The sequence below is a fragment of the Octodon degus genome, unplaced genomic scaffold, assembly GCF_000260255.1.
Source record: "Octodon degus isolate 3935 unplaced genomic scaffold, OctDeg1.0 scaffold00057, whole genome shotgun sequence".
Lineage (NCBI taxonomy): Eukaryota > Metazoa > Chordata > Mammalia > Rodentia > Octodontidae > Octodon > Octodon degus.
The window spans coordinates 2,261,366-2,277,360 of NW_004524633.1; the positions used below are offsets into that span (position 1 = coordinate 2,261,366).

The 15,995-nt window shown below is 37.4% G+C and overlaps 2 protein-coding genes across 8 annotated transcripts in view; one reads left to right on the forward strand and one right to left on the reverse strand.

Annotated features, from left to right (window-relative positions):
• Angptl3 (angiopoietin like 3) overlaps positions 1-6,691 on the forward strand; it is a 10,073-nt gene extending 3,382 nt beyond the window's left edge. The window contains exons 3-8 of the mRNA XM_023718317.1: positions 1,512-1,626; positions 2,552-2,587; positions 2,795-2,908; positions 3,340-3,435; positions 5,840-6,103; positions 6,454-6,691. Coding sequence (XP_023574085.1) covers positions 1,512-1,626; positions 2,552-2,587; positions 2,795-2,908; positions 3,340-3,435; positions 5,840-6,103; positions 6,454-6,638 — 810 coding nt within the window. The 3' untranslated portion in view covers positions 6,639-6,691. The remainder of the gene's footprint in view (positions 1-1,511; positions 1,627-2,551; positions 2,588-2,794; positions 2,909-3,339; positions 3,436-5,839; positions 6,104-6,453) is intronic.
• Dock7 (dedicator of cytokinesis 7) overlaps positions 1-15,995 on the reverse strand; it is a 246,024-nt gene that overhangs the window by 159,121 nt on the left and 70,908 nt on the right. The gene's annotated exons all lie outside the window — the stretch shown is intronic.

Sequence of the window (15,995 nt, forward strand, 5' to 3'; positions counted from 1 at the left end):
CTCCATGTGACTCTCCTTAGGCCCACTCTACGTCATCGATCACTTTCCTCTTTGGCCCCATAATCTTCTTGATCAGAAAATTTGGGACACTACCAAGGTACATGACGTTACAGTACAAGTTCTCCTATGTCCTGAGTCTTAATTGACCTTGGAAGGCTAGGGCCAAGATGTTGGTATGTTAGCTTTCTACATTATTTTTTATTACATCTTTTATTGTGACTCAATCATCTTGCTCACAAAACCAAAGTGGCGTTACACCACATGTACATTTTACTTAAGAATAAAATGTAAAAAAAAAAGAATAAAATGTAAAGTCCCCTCCTTCTCTGTAGTCTCACTTTCCATATTGTCCATGTGACCAGTGAATAAAAAAATACTAAACATTAATATTTGTCTGGATTGTCAAAGGATACTAACATGACTTTTATTATACGAGATTACAATTATTCTTTTTCTATTAGTTATGCTTATTATCATTATTAACTCATACTTACATTACAAATTAAACCATAACACACAGAGGTACATATAGAAAAGGAATAATATGTAGAGGGCTGACATTCTCTTTAGCTTCAAGTACCTTCTTAGGCTCCCTGGGTTAGGATGAGGGAGACTAAGAAGAAATCAAAACAATACATTTTTGAGTTAAACGAAGCTCATGACCATCTATAAATTATAAAACCAAAACTCAAGTAAGTTAAGTGGCTTTACGATCACGCAGTTACTTAGTAGAAAAGACAAATACCAAGTAAGTGAATTTTACAAGGATCCATACACGTTAACATACCACATACGCCAGCATCAAAAACTAGCAACAGGGCTGGGGCTCCAGATCAATGGAAGGAGTGCCTGCTGAACATGCAGGTTGTGGCTTCCATCTCTGTCCCACTCCAAAAACAACAATAGTAATGCCACATATTATATATTCTGCCTTTGTCACTATTAGTAAGAAAAAGCTATCTCGTAATCAAATATAAACCCAAACTTTAAATCCTGCCAACCTGCCCATATCTACAGATACATTCTCATCTTAAAAACTATCAAGAAAGTAGCCTTGTTGAATTATGTACTATCTTCATGGCAGGCCTGAAAATCAGTAAGACCTATGACTGAGAATTAGAAAATCCAAAATCTGCCCATGTTAAACAGAATCCTGAGGAAATTCTATTCATGTAAAGAGAGAATTATATATCAAAATGTTTCAAGCAGAACTTTTGGTCATATTCTTTTTCTGACTGGTTGGTTGTTTTTGTTTCTGTTTCCCCCCCCCAATAAATTTTACCTTCTCTTGATTTTTAACTCATTAATGTCTGATTAAATATTTTTGAGAACAGATCATTTGTAAAAAATCTGGGTAGTACTGTTTAATCCTCTTAACATCAAAGGCAATAGTATTATGAACTGAAAGACAAGACAAATAAACATGCTTCTGATATCCTTATTTAGACATCTCTAAATTATATGCATATTCAGTACCATTTATTAAAAGTAGACTTATATTCTCTTATTAGCTCAGAAGGACTGGCATCCAAGAACTCACAGAAAATTCTCTTTCTTCTAAACCAAGAACACCAAGAACTACCCCCATTCTTCAGCTGAATAAAACAAAAAATGTAGAACAAGATGGTAAGACAACTTGGTGGGTTTCCTTTTGGAAGGCTTAATCAAATTCTCTATTTTAGAATCTGATGTTGACTAAAAAGAGAATAAAAAGGTACATCCACTGATTACAGTAAGTCAATTTAAACTGAATCCTGGGCTGTTTTTAAACCTTTTCGAGATACTGCTAAGACAATCAGTGGAATATACATATGGACTTTACCTCAGAAAATATGGAATGATTACTACTTTTCTACATGTGATAACAATCTTGTAGCTATGGAAAATAATTCATGTTTAAGAGATATATGCTGAAATATTTAAGCGATTAAAGGAAATGATATTTGGAAACTGATTTCAAACAGCACAAATAAAACACATGTGCACATGTATGTGCCTGCAAATGTGGCAAAATGTTACCAATTAATGAATACAGATCCAAAGGTCATGGTGTTCCTTTAGTAATTATTCCCACTTTTCTTGGAAATTTTCAAAAGAAAAGCAGATGTTGCAGGAATAACGTTTTCATTCCCAGTCAAACTATAACAATGTGATATATTATCAAAACACTTATTTTTTATGTAATTCATACAGAAAAAGGTCCATGTTACTTTTTTCTTCCATGTATGTTCACTCTTTCCAAATAATTCTGCTCACCACCTACAACAGGCATGAATTCATCACAGTAGTATGTTTCATATGTATCTCTGCCACTTAGTTCTTTTCTTTCTTTCTTTCTTTCTTTCTTTCTTTCTTTCTTTCTTTCTTTCTTTCTTTCCTCCTCCTCCTCCCCCTCTCCCTCCCCCTCCCCCTCCTCCTCCTCCGGTGGAACCTGGAACCGGGAATTGAACTCAGACCCTTGCGCTTGTCAGGGAAGCACTTACTATTCTACTGAGCCATCTCCCCGGCCCCAAAATAACCTGAGTCTCAAATACTTTCTTTTCTCCCCCAGAACCGGGAATTGGACTCGGGCCCCTGCACTTGCCAGGCAAGCACTTGTTCTACTGAGCCGTCTCCCCGGCCCCGTAACACTACTTTTATGTTGTTTATATGGTCTGTTGTCTAACAAAAATGAGTTATCATAAACATCACTGAAAAAAGCTGCATTATCAACTCCATTAAATGTCACAGAAAGCCTCCAGCTGCAAAGACACCCGTATTACTAACTGTATATACAAACGTTTTGTGACTCTAGACTTTCCTGCTGACTGTGCCACCATTTATAAGAGAAGTGAACACAGAAGTGGCACATACGCCATTAGACCCAGCAACTCTCCAGCGTTTAATGTCTACTGTGACGTTATGTCAGGTAAATCTGCCCGTGGGGAAAATGGACGGTGCTGAGTTCAAGCTATGTGTTACCTAGTATTAGCAAGGCTAACCCAGTTGTCTTTATTTTGAACAGATCCCTTCTGAAATATGGATAAGCATTCATATAATTCTAATACTTACATTTATATTGCTCATCTATGTATTTATTCAGTATTCTCTATTTCTTGTATAAAATAACCTGTAGTGACCATTATCAGTAAATCTATTAAGAAACATTGATTATTTGCCTCTCAGTTAACTGTTTAGGATCCTAATAAATACTAAAGCATATTATTGTTCACTGAGCATACATTACCACACTAAAAAATCAAATCACTTTGTAAAACTACCAATTAAAACCAGACCTACTTTTCAACATCTGCCAACACTCATCTTCTAAAAATACATGATTTCATTCACTATATTCAGGCAGTTCATGGACATCAATTCAACACCGAACAGATGGATCACAAAATTTCAATGAATCTTGGGAGAACTACAAATATGGTTTTGGGAAGCTTGATGGTAAGGCGCCTTCATTTAATTATTCATTTGCTAATTTAAAAATATTTATTGAGGGGCTGGCGAGATGGCTCAGTGGTCTAAAGCACCTACTTGGAACAAGCTTGGCAAAGCACAGGGGCCGCGGTTCGATCCCCCAGCACCACATGCCAGCCAGCCCCGCCCCCGGTGGGCTGAGCCGGCCACACACACACACACACACACACACACAAATAAAATTTAAAAAAATAAAAAAATAAAAAAAAATATTTATTGAAAGCCTATTATGAACTGCACATTGGGAAAGCAACAATGAACAATAAACAGCTCCAAGCTCTGTAAGATGTATTAACAGACACAAATTTCTTAGTAATAACATCACAATCACTATCTGAATTATACTTACCACAATTCAATGACTTAAATTATAATTAAAGAAAATTCTGATTAAGTACTACATGCTTCAATATGTGTTAAGTGCCACACCATGAATGAATTGCAAAGACAATCATTGGTATTGTCAGTTACTGTATTCTTACTAATAGTTTATTTTTTTTCGGTACCAGGGATTGAACTCAGGACCCTGTGCTTGCTAGGCAAGTGCTTATTCTACTGAGCTATCTCCCCAGCCCTCTTACTAATATTTTAAACATCTAATAATTAAAAGTTAGGAGTAAGAGCCGGCAAGACATCTCAGCCGACTAGGTGCCTGTCTGGGCAAGTGCGGGGACCAGGCTTGGACTCCAGCACCACGTGCTGCGCCAGCTACTGAGACAGGGCGTGGAGGTGCACCTGCAATCCCTGCACTGGGGAGGCTGAAAACAGGAGGAGCACTGTGAGTGCAAGCTGCTTGGTGAGACCCTGAACCAAAACCATTGAAAACAGAAAAGGAGTAAGAGCTGTAGCTCAGCTGCAGAGCACTCATCTAGCACGTGCGGGGTCCTGGGGCCAGTCGCAGTAAAAATAACAAGGTGAAAGTCAGGGGAGAGGACAGCAATACATACATATATGTGTGTGTATATATAATAAAACTTTAAACTCCAAATATTTAAATCTTATAAATGTATACTACAGAATGTAGTTAAAACGGTTAGTAAACTCAATGTACATTATTTTACTTTGATCACCAAACAATGTAAAGCAAGTAAATCAACAGATGTTTAAAATCCAAAAGGCACATTATAAACATCTATGAATGATACACAAGTGAATTTTATATTCACTTATAAAATAGAAAACATCAATTATTACATCAAATTACTAAACACTCTGTAAGTTTTAACCACATAAAAGTTTTATACACAAAATCCAGTTAAATTCCTAACTAGTTGGTATAGCCAGGGATTTCTGTGGCTCCAACTCTTTTTCAAGTTTCTTTTAAAAGATCTCTGATAGACTGACTGACTGGATACAGGGTCTCCTTACGGTTCAGACTCAGGTTCAGACTCGTGATGATCCTCCTGTCTCAACCTGCCCCGCTCTGGGATTCCAAGTGTGCGCTACCACGCTTGGTCTCGGTGGCTGGCCTGGCTTGCTCAGGGCAGCTCAGGCAGAGCACGCAACACCAGGGTTTGAACTGTGCTTAGACTGAGGAGCTATGTCCCCAGCCCTCCAACTCTTTTTCTTTTTTTCTTTTTTTTCCAACTCTTTTTCTAAGAGGGCATGAAATCCAACAACTACAGACAGACTGACAGTTAAGTTCAGAGTGTTTACCTCCTTTTGATGGAAAAGCCATTTGTATTTATATTTACAATCTTTACACAGAGAATCCAACTAACTAAATAACAGTAAGGAAATACAAATACTTTTTTCATTAAATACTTTAATAAGGATTATGATAAAGAATGATGTATCTGTCCTTATGTTTTTAATTCCAAGTAAAGCTAATTTTAATTTTATAGAGAAAAGTTATTAAGAATCAAGCATTTAAATTGAATATTTAAAAACAATTATGTACTTCCTTCTCTATGAAGAAAATATATTTATAAAGCAAATACCAATGGCCATGTTTACATTTGAGAAAAATGGCATTACTATCTCTAAATCTGGGAATACTTCACAAATCTCTTACCACATAGTACTAGCCATCTATAGCTGATAGTAAAGTTGGTATATAGTTAAGTATTAAGAAGTGACATTCTACAAATGACTAAAAAGATCTGTAATAGTCTAATATGTGTTGAATGTAGGCACCTTGTAATGTCCATTTTAGAAATGCTAATTAGTCTTTAAATAAGTCTATTACTATTTCAACACTGTACATAAGCTAGCATCAGTAAAATTGTTTTAAAACTTTAAAAGATTATTAAAATAACCAAGGATTCAAGGCTAAAGCAATCAATTTACCTACACAAATAGAAAACACTCTAAAAATATTCTCAGGGCTTACTCCGTAGTTAACCCACAGACTGTAAAAACTTCTTTTCAGGAGAATTTTGGCTGGGTCTAGAGAAGATATATTCCATAGTGAAGCAATCAAATTACACTTTACGAATTGAACTGGAAGACTGGAAAGACAACAAATATCATGTTGAATATTCTTTTCACTTGGGAAACCATGATACCAACTACATGCTGCACCTGGCTGAGATGACAGGCAATGGCCCCAAGGTGTTCCCAGAACACACCGACTTGGTGTTTTCCACGTGGGGTCACAGAGCAGGACACCTGAACTGCTCGGAACACTATTCAGGTACCCTCTTCCACTGCCAAAACTTTGTTTTCACATCTTCAAAATGTCTTTCCACAGTTTTAGGCAACTTTGTAATCCAATCTTTCAAATCCTAACCTCAACTAAGCATTTTCTCTATAAAAATCTGTTAGCAATTATTTTTTAAAAGTGTTATTGTAGTCTAAGTATTTTGGCTCTAGTCCTCAGATATTTTTTGGGGGAGTATAAACAAAAGTTGTACAAATTACTTAAAATTGGGATACATGAATCTACAAAACTGTCCTGTTCAAAAGAAATGCAGTATTCACAGAGAAAGAGAGCAGCAGCACCTGCAAAGGGACTTTGTATTTACTGAACTGCTTGTTCCTTAGGCGGCTGGTGGTGGCGTGATGTATGTGATGAAAACAACCTACACGGCAAATACAACAAACCAAGAGCAAAATCTAAGGCAGAGAAGAGGAGGGGAATATGGTGGAGGTCTCAAAATGGAAAGCTATACTCTATTAAATCAACCAAAATGTTGATTCATCCAAAAAATGTAGAAAGCATTGAATGAACTGAGGAAAATTCAACAACAATAAATTAAATATTAAACTCATTTCAAATTTCTGTGGTTTAATAATCGGTATTTAATCTCTGATGGTAGGTTTAAGAAATAAATTTTTAATTTTAAAGTTTATCAATTTAAGATTAAATATCAACATATTGACTCAAAGAATATCACATACCTTTCTCAATCAAAATTTCTATATCATTTGTCCATATATTTTGTTATATAGCAATAAATTTTAGATGGTCACAATCTAAATTATAGTTAATGGGTGAATTTTTAATGTTTTTCTCCAGTACTGGAGATAGAACACAGGACCTTGCATTTGTGAGACAGATGCTTATGCGGCTGAGCTATCTCCCCAGCCCAATGGGTGAATTTTTGAGCAACTTTTTAAAACAAGAAAACTTGGGGGCCAAGAAAATAACTCAGTGGATTAAAGCACCTGCAAGCAGGCGCAGGGGCTGGGGGTTCAATCCCTGGGCCTGCAATGCCAGCCCCACCCCCAGGGCGTGCTGAGACGAGACTGGGCATGGTGGCGCAGCCTGCAATCCCAGCCCTTGGGAGGCTGTAAAGAGGTGGATCACTATGAGTCAAACCTGGTAGTGAGACCCTGAACACTCTGTAGCTCTTTCCCTAAAAAAAAATACAAAAAAGAAAGAAAACTTAAAAAGATTTTCATCATAAAAATATGGGCTAATTTTAACAACTTCCATTTTAAAAAAGAACTAGTTTTATTAAAATTCTAAATTTGAGTAAACATAAAAGATGGGTAATTTTATATTTGTTGGATGATTATTGATGGATAATAGATGCAATATTAATTTCAAGACAAAAATTCAGAAGGTTCAGAGTACATGCAGAAATCTGCAATACAAATTTTAAAACTAATGCTCATTTTCTACAAAATAATTTGGGGTAAATGTTTGATATGGTTTATTATAATGCCAACTGAGGCAGGATGAAGTACTGCATTAAAATAGGCTCAGTGTTTTTTTACAAGTGCAGTAGATATTATGAAGTCACACTCACTGTAGTGTCAGGTATTACTGTATTTTAACTTATTTGTTAACATCTATACCATATGTGTTTTATATATTTTAACACAATATTATGTAAACCAATAATTTTTTAATCTTTTATTTATTTATTTAGTAGCTCAGACTGTAGTGATCCTGTCTCAGCTTCCCCTGTGCTGAGATTACAGGTGTGCGCCACTACGCCTGGTTTCATTGGCTAGTTCAGCATGGGGCCAGCTTGGCATAAGGTACCAGGGATTGAATCCAGGTCCTTTGCGCTTGCCAGGCAGGTGCTTAGACCACCAAGCTATCTCCCTGGCTCTAGAATATAACATTTTTTGGTTTGTTTTTTTTTTTCTAGTACCAGGGATCGAAGTCAGGACCTTGTGCTTGCCAGGCAAGCACTTATTCCACTGAGCTATCTCCCTGGCCCATTCCCTTATTATGCCTTTTAAAAAGTGCACATGTGAAATGCTGGTTTTGATGTAAACCTTGTAATTTAAAATTTAACATTTAAATTAAGTAGGCTACCATTTTCAATATCACCTAAATATAATATATTGATCCAATATAGAAAGTCAGGCTAATGTGAGAAATGAAGAGTCACAGTTCACCTTTTCAGACTTACATTAAATATTTCACATTTATGCCTTTAGCTTTACAGATGAATTGAAATCTAAACAATCCTACTTTAGCACTACACTGGTTAGGCAGTTGGAGATCATACTAATATAGCTGTAATATTTTGAGGCTTCATAACTTAAATTCAAGGGTTACCTTTAACCTGAGTTTCAGATTAAATAGTCTACTCCCAGCCTGCTACTGTTATGCATCTCTCTGAATGGCATACTGCTTTGACCTCCATCTTTCAAATTTATTTACTGAAAAAATATAACACCTGAGGATAAAAACATACCCTGCAGGGATCTGAAGTTGTAGGATAAAATGGCTTGTTCTAAGCATAAATTTCTTCTAGAATCTTACTACGGCCTTATGTTAAATCTTATGATCTTGTCTTAAAATTGCTATGAACTATGATTTAAACTCCATAAATCTACTTCAATGTAAAAATAATTGTTTTCTCCAAAATCTTCTAAAAGAGTTATGCTCCTTGTCCTGTGTGCATATACATCCCACCAAACTAATCCCTCATGAGAATGTGCACCCCAATTTGAAGGCCTTCAGAACAAAATCCCAATCCCTTCCAGGTATTCAAGTGTTTCTACATCTGGGCCAGCCAGATATCTCAGTAGATTAAAGTGCTTCCTTATGCAGACGCAGGGACTGGGGTTTGATCCACGGTGTGGTGCTGTGCCCAGCCATGCCCCAGGGGTGCACTGAGACCTGTGACTGAAACTGGGCATGGTGGCACACAGCTGTAATCCCAGCAGTTGGGAGGCTGCAAACAGGAGGATCACTAGAAGTCTGATCTATACAGTGAGACCCTGTAGACCCTGTATTAAATACATTTTAAAATAAAACAAGTTTCTACATCTGACCCCTTTGTTACCTACCTGACACACGTCACTTCTCTCATACAAACTACTGGCTTGTAAACCTCCTCTCTACTCTCGTAGTGCATCCCACTTGCCTGGCACCGCCTTCCCTTCTGATCATGTAGGTCCTGCATGTACTTCCAGATGCAGACAATCTCGCTGCTTCTGACATACCCTCATACATGGCTGCTCATTCCTCTGCAACCACAGCACAAACGTCTGCACTCCTCCAGTGGCACTAAGCAAACACTGCGTCTGGCAAATTACCATAAAAATTCTAAGAAGTAGCAATAAATACTGCAGAAGCATTATGTACAGTAAACCCATTTGATTTTCGATAATTGCTGCAAATTTTCTCGGTAAACTCTGATCCAGCATGAATCTTACTAAGAGCAAGTGCACACACTTCTCCTCAGGCTCGCCCATTATTTTTACTCACTCCCTCATCCTGAAAGCCGCACATTTTCACCCACATTTCTTCTTTCATATACATTATGCATTCTTCATAGCATAAATCATGATCAATTAGCTCACTTAGGGCCGGGGAAACAGCTCAGTGGAATAAGCGCTTCCCTGGCAAGCGCAAGGGCCTGAGAGCAATCCCCGGTTCCGCAAAAAAAAAAAAAAAAAAAGCTCATTTATTAATAAAAATGTATTCACTGTCTAACATTTATGCTGTTATATATGCTACCTTCTGTGATAATCAAATTCCTGTGTTTGTTTTCATCACTAACAACTACAAGCATTTCATTTATGGATACTCTACCAAGTGATTGTCCTGTGTAGTCGTTCTGGAAACTGAAAAGAAAGTGATCAAACAATTGACCCCTTTATCAAAGTCCAAAGTATCCTCATCTCAAATCAACCAGGGCAAAATTACTCAACTGGTAAGAGATGTGCTGTTCACGGTTATGCAAGTATGGATAACAAACTTCCACAATCAGTTTTTCTTTTCTGTTTTTTTTGAGACCGTGTCTCACGATGCAGTTCAGGCTGGCCTTGAGCTCTCTTTGTAGCACAGGCTGTCTCAAACTTGCAACGATCCTCCTGCCTCAGCCTTCCCCTGAATGCTGGGATTACAGGCGTGTGCCACCATGCCCAGCTACAATGAATTTTTTTTAAGATGTTTCAACAACATTTTAGAAAATATAATTAAGGATTCCATAAAACATAAAAAAGCTATTTTACTAAATCTATGTGTTTAGCCCTAAGAACAATAAAATGCCTAACAAAATGATTAGGTTTATTTGCAAGAGCAACATTCCCCAGATGCACGGTTGTTACTGTTCACATCCAAGTAAGTAACCACACCTCAGTTTACACATCCACTACGCAAAGGTAAGTAACACCACACGGGGTTGCAGTCATAAAGTCGGATGCTGCATTTCAATGGCTTTTTTAACTATACTGTTTTAAATACATGTACATGCTTTTGAAACCTAGGTATCAGATATCACTTTTCACATTCTTTAAAGTATATAAACTGTAAAATTACTTTCTAACTGAAAATATTAATATTTCATTCCCAGAATAGACAAAACCACTTCCCTCATAATATGCTCTTTCTGGAATTTTACTCCTTGCCCTGGGAGTCTGAGGTAACATCCCACTATCTTCAGATGAGCCCTTAGCTTTTTTTTTTTTTTTTTTTTAATTTTTTTTTTTTTTTTTTTTTTTATTTATTTATGTGTGTGTGTGTGTGTGTGTGTGTGTGTGTGTGTGTGTGTGGCCAGCTCAGCCCACCAGGGGGCGGGGCTGGCTGGCATGTGGTGCTGGGAAATTGAACCGCGGTCCCTGTGCTTTGCTTAGCTTGTTCTAGGTAGGTGCTTTAGACCACTGAGCCATCTCACCAGCCCAGCCCTTAGCTTTTTAAAAACTCCTGGTTGGTTATGTTAAAATTTTAGGAAACTGAGCTCTCAGTTCAAGAAGTTTTACAGCTCAAATAAACTAAAACTAGTTAGAGATAAAACTAATTAGCGATAATAACTAGAGATAATAGAAAGTCAGAGTGCCACATTCACAGCAAAGTCAAACTAGAAAACATGGCAGTAGAGTGAAACATCTATGGACACTAAGAACAAAAGCAACACTCTCTAAACCAGAAGACCACAAGTTGAATGGGAAGACTGTCCCTTAACTATCAATAACACTAATATGAAATTTTCACTTCCTTAGCTAAAACTGGAGGAACAGGTATAACCACTGGAGAAGCTAGACAAGATGATCTGGAGTTAGAGACCTTGGGCAACTCGGAGTCTGTCTCAAAGTAGGGCTGGGGTGAACGCTACTGCTCCCTGGATCCAATCTCTAGCACCAGGGGAAGAAATAATATACATAGGAAACTAATCACAGCAGTATTAGCTATATATAAGAGTTTAGTGCTTAAAAAGGCCTGCCTGTTTAATTCATTAATAAGGAAGCCACAGCTTTAATATTTTGACCATTTAATTTTACATAATTGATATTTTTTTTTAATTTTATTTGTGTGTGTGTGTGTGTGTGTGTGTGTGTGTGTGTGGCCAGCTCAGCCCACCAGGGGGCGGGGCTGGCTGGCATGTGGTGCTGGGGGATTGAACCGAGGTCCCTGAGCTTTGCTAAGCTTGTTCTAGGTAGGTGCTTTAGACCACTGAGCCATCTCACCAGCCCATAATTGATTTCTTTTATTATCCTATATATTTTACTTTATGAATTTAAAATATTCCAAAAAAGATCATAGGATTTAACCCCTCAAAAAGAAAGAAAAGAATCAACTAGGAACTAAGCTCCAAAGAGAATCCCCCCGTCATCTGAAAGCCTGTTTTAAAAAGCAGGAGCCACAGAGCCCTTCTATTATAGTTTAAACAGTACATACTCATTCTGGCTGGCCAAGACATTCCTAGAAACAAAATTCTGTGAAAAAGTTTTATCAATGAATAATAAGCTTATTAAATTACTCAAGAAAAAACTCACGAAGGTAAAATTATAGAGATCATAAAGCACATGTGCTACTACTTCTGGATTTTTTAAAGTCCTGATAAAGAAACATCCTACGTGACTAAGAAACTAATTATATAACCATTAGGTAGCACAAGGGTGGAAAGAGGCCAAGTCACAGATGAAACAAGGACGATGGCAATTAACTATACTGTTTGCTTCACTTCTGTGTCGTTTGGAATTTTAAATAATGAATTTTATAAACTATACTCAGATTAGTTTCTCAAACCAAACACTAAGATTTAGTAAGCACTGAGTGGGTCATACTCCAGTGGTTGGGGTCAGCGCATACCACGCAGAACTTTTCTTTTGCTTTCCACAATGCTGGATAGCACAGCTCACACGGCACCCGTTCTCACATCTTAGCAATACCATACCCGCTAGCTGCCCTTATCAAAACCTGGAGAGAACAGCAAAGATACAAAAGTTCAACAGGTGATTACAACTAAGGCTACTGTTGGGAAAGAGAGAACTCCAACAATCTTGCCAAGGATATCATGTGCTCTGTGGACACATCTCTTAAAAACTGGACATCCGTAAAACAAGCATTTGCTCAATTAGATGTACCTTGATCTATTACAACTCAAATCCAACAGTGTGGGTCAAGCAACAATCTGGAACACAAGAAATGTCACACAAGCACTCCTATCCACCTCTGAGACGATTTCAGTATTTGATAACGGGTTTTACATCGTCAGTAAGAAAGGGTTCACTGTTCCTTCTCACAATGTTTTCGTTGCACCAACATCTTCTCTACGATACTGACAGCATAAAGCAACCACTTGGCGTGAACTTCAATTGCTTGGCTCCGTAGGAAGCATGTCATTCGTCTCCAGGTTGCTGGACACTGCCATCCATCGTGAACCCTCATTTACCCCGTGAAGGATTCAAAAAGATCAGAGCCGTCCTGCATCAGTGTTGTTCAAAGATAAGTGTCCAGCTACATGCGAGGAGGGGGGCTGGCAGTCTATTATCTTTCTCTTCTTAGGTTAGGAGGGTTTTTATTAGACGTATGAAGAAAAATAGCTCCGGGATTGCCAGGAGGAGTCCTGAGCGGGTGGCTGGATGGCCCCTCCATCCAGAGCTCCTCACAGATAAGCAGAGCACAGAACTGCTCAGGTACAGGGGCCACCTATCACAGGCGGTAGATGTGATCGCCCAAGACCAACAGTACCGATAATGACAATTTCTATGGCACAGTTAATGTATGCCACCCACTTTGGTTTCTGCTGTGCAGTTCACATGTAGCTGAGTCTCTTAAGTTTCTAACACATAGGTAATCTTATCATCCGGATGTTAAAAGAAAGGAAACTATTCATTTCAGGTTTAAATATGTCTTAAAATAAAACATGGTAACAAAATATTATCGGAGCCAAATCCTTTTCATCAGCTGTATATATCATCATACAAGTTCAAGTCACACAAACAATATTTTCTCATATAACCTGAAGGCTGATTTTCTTAAAAGGGAATGATAAACTTTATAATTACCTTTTTAAAAAGAATAAAGAAATATCCCCCCCCCAAAAAAAAAAGCTACAGGAAAAAAACATAGCAACTGCATTTCTACTTGTGTATTTCCATCTATTTGACTTTCTTTATGTCCAGAAGGATGCCCTTAGGCCAAGAATTATTCATCTTTCCTGAAATACATCCTCCTTGTTATTGCAGACCCAATTCCACTCCCAAAATAACCCTCTTGTTTCAATGGGTCTTACTGATAACATATTACCAACAGACTACTGTATCATCTCCAAAAATTAAGCAACAGTAACTCTGACATGCTCTATCACAATTTATTGGTTTGGTTAATAGGTTAAAGCATTTTATAAGAGTTCTTTATAAACTATACACAAGCTGAAAGGTTATTACATGAAACTAATCTGAAGCCAACTTGCCTTGATGAAAACTATTAAAACCTAATATTCAATGCTAAGTAAGAATAAATCTAATCTTCATGAACCTAACCAATTCTATTTTCTCTGGGAATAAACTACTGAGAGAAGTAAAAATTCTAATTTACACATTTAGTAAATCAACTTTTAAACAGACTTTTGCATAGACTATTATTTATAATAATAATGTCTGAAATGAGTATCAATCCTATATTGAGATAGATTCCAAACTACGACACTGAGACACACCAAGTAATTGCTCAAGATTATTCTCAAACTAATATATTAAACTTCATTCCTTTACCTGGAAAGTTTACTTGCACAGCAGAAACTGGTCAGTTTCTGGACTCACAATTCCCTTAATAATGCTACTGCAATGATAACACATTTAATGATAAGAAGCAAATAGAAATGAAGTTATCTTAAAAAGCAATAACATGCTTACACAATTTCCACAAACTCAAAAAGCAAAACCATATTAGCTTACAATGTATAAAATCTACTTAAATCTTGTGATACACACTATTCACTTTTTATCTCTTCCAGAAGGGAATACATTAAAACCAGATATGCAGGGCCGGCCAAATAGCTCAGCAGATTAAAGTGCCTGGCACAGGGGTTGGGGGTTCAATACCTGGGCCTGTCATGCCGGCCCTGCCCCTGGGGCACGCTGAGACGGCAACTGAAATGGGGCATGGTGGCGTGTGCCTGCAACCCCAGCTCTTGGGAGGCTGCAAACATGTGGATTACTATGAGTCCGATCTAGTAGCAAGACCCTAAAACCCTGTAGACCCTTCCCTAAAATACAAAACAAAACAAAACAAAACAGCTAGATATGCACTAGTGGCAGTTAGGGCTGTTACCTTGACTGCCTTGGCGGTGTGCTGAGTCTGGCAGAGCTCAGTTCTCAGTGACTCTGGGTGGTCAGGAGCTGCAATCTGAACGCCTGGCCCTGGCCATGGCTTCTCTGGTCCCTGCTCTGCTTCCCAGCAGCTCTGCTCCCCTCAGCCCTTCGACCACGAGGCTTCTGACTCCAAACGGCCAACCAGGGCTGAAATGCCTTAAATAAGGAGCCAGGTTAACCCTCTCCTTTAAACTGTGGGTGTTCGGTATTGTGTCCAGCAGTGAAAAGCTGATGAATATGATACTTAAGAATAATGTTCTACTTCATCAGGCTAGCTATCTTCTCATTTGGTAGATATGACAAGTCACAAACATCACCTTCTACACTGGCCCTGGCTCCCACCAGTTAATATATTATTCTCTGTAATAAACTGTAATGTGTTATACTTAGATCAATTCTAAGATGTTAAAAATGATTAAACAATAACAGATTTTGAGAAAATTATAAAATGAAGTTCTCTGCTATAATAAAAATGTAGAAACAGTTATCTAGCATTAAGAAATTTTAAATGTATTCATTATAAGTATTGGATGTTCTATTATCCCAAGGAATAAGAAACAGAAAAATTACACTTGATCTTAGCTTCTTAGGCCAAGAAGCAACAGAGAAACATAATTAAGACGGCCTGAATTCAAGTCAAAGTAAGTGTCTTAATCTCAGCTTCATTTTTCTCATTTATAAGTGGAAATAATAACACTGCTAAAATTAATTTATAAGCTATTATGAGACAATAAACTAGTTTGAAAATGAAAACAATTTGCATACTATAAAGTACTACATAAGTGTTACCACTTACTGATCACTAAATTAATATCAGCATATTTCTGAATATAAGAGATGAAGAAAGTAACTCAAAATGTCTTCAGAGGAAAAGTAAGACACAAATGATTAGTAATCAGTATCACACTAGACTACTTAAAATTACTGAAGGCAGAGAACTGGCTACATTTTCAAACTTATGAAAGAAAATTAGTCTACATCTTCTGGATGGTTAACAACCTAAGTTTGCAGACCAAATTAGAGAAAAAGGAAGGATACAAGGAAAGCCAACATTTTGGCCCTAACCTTCTAAGGTC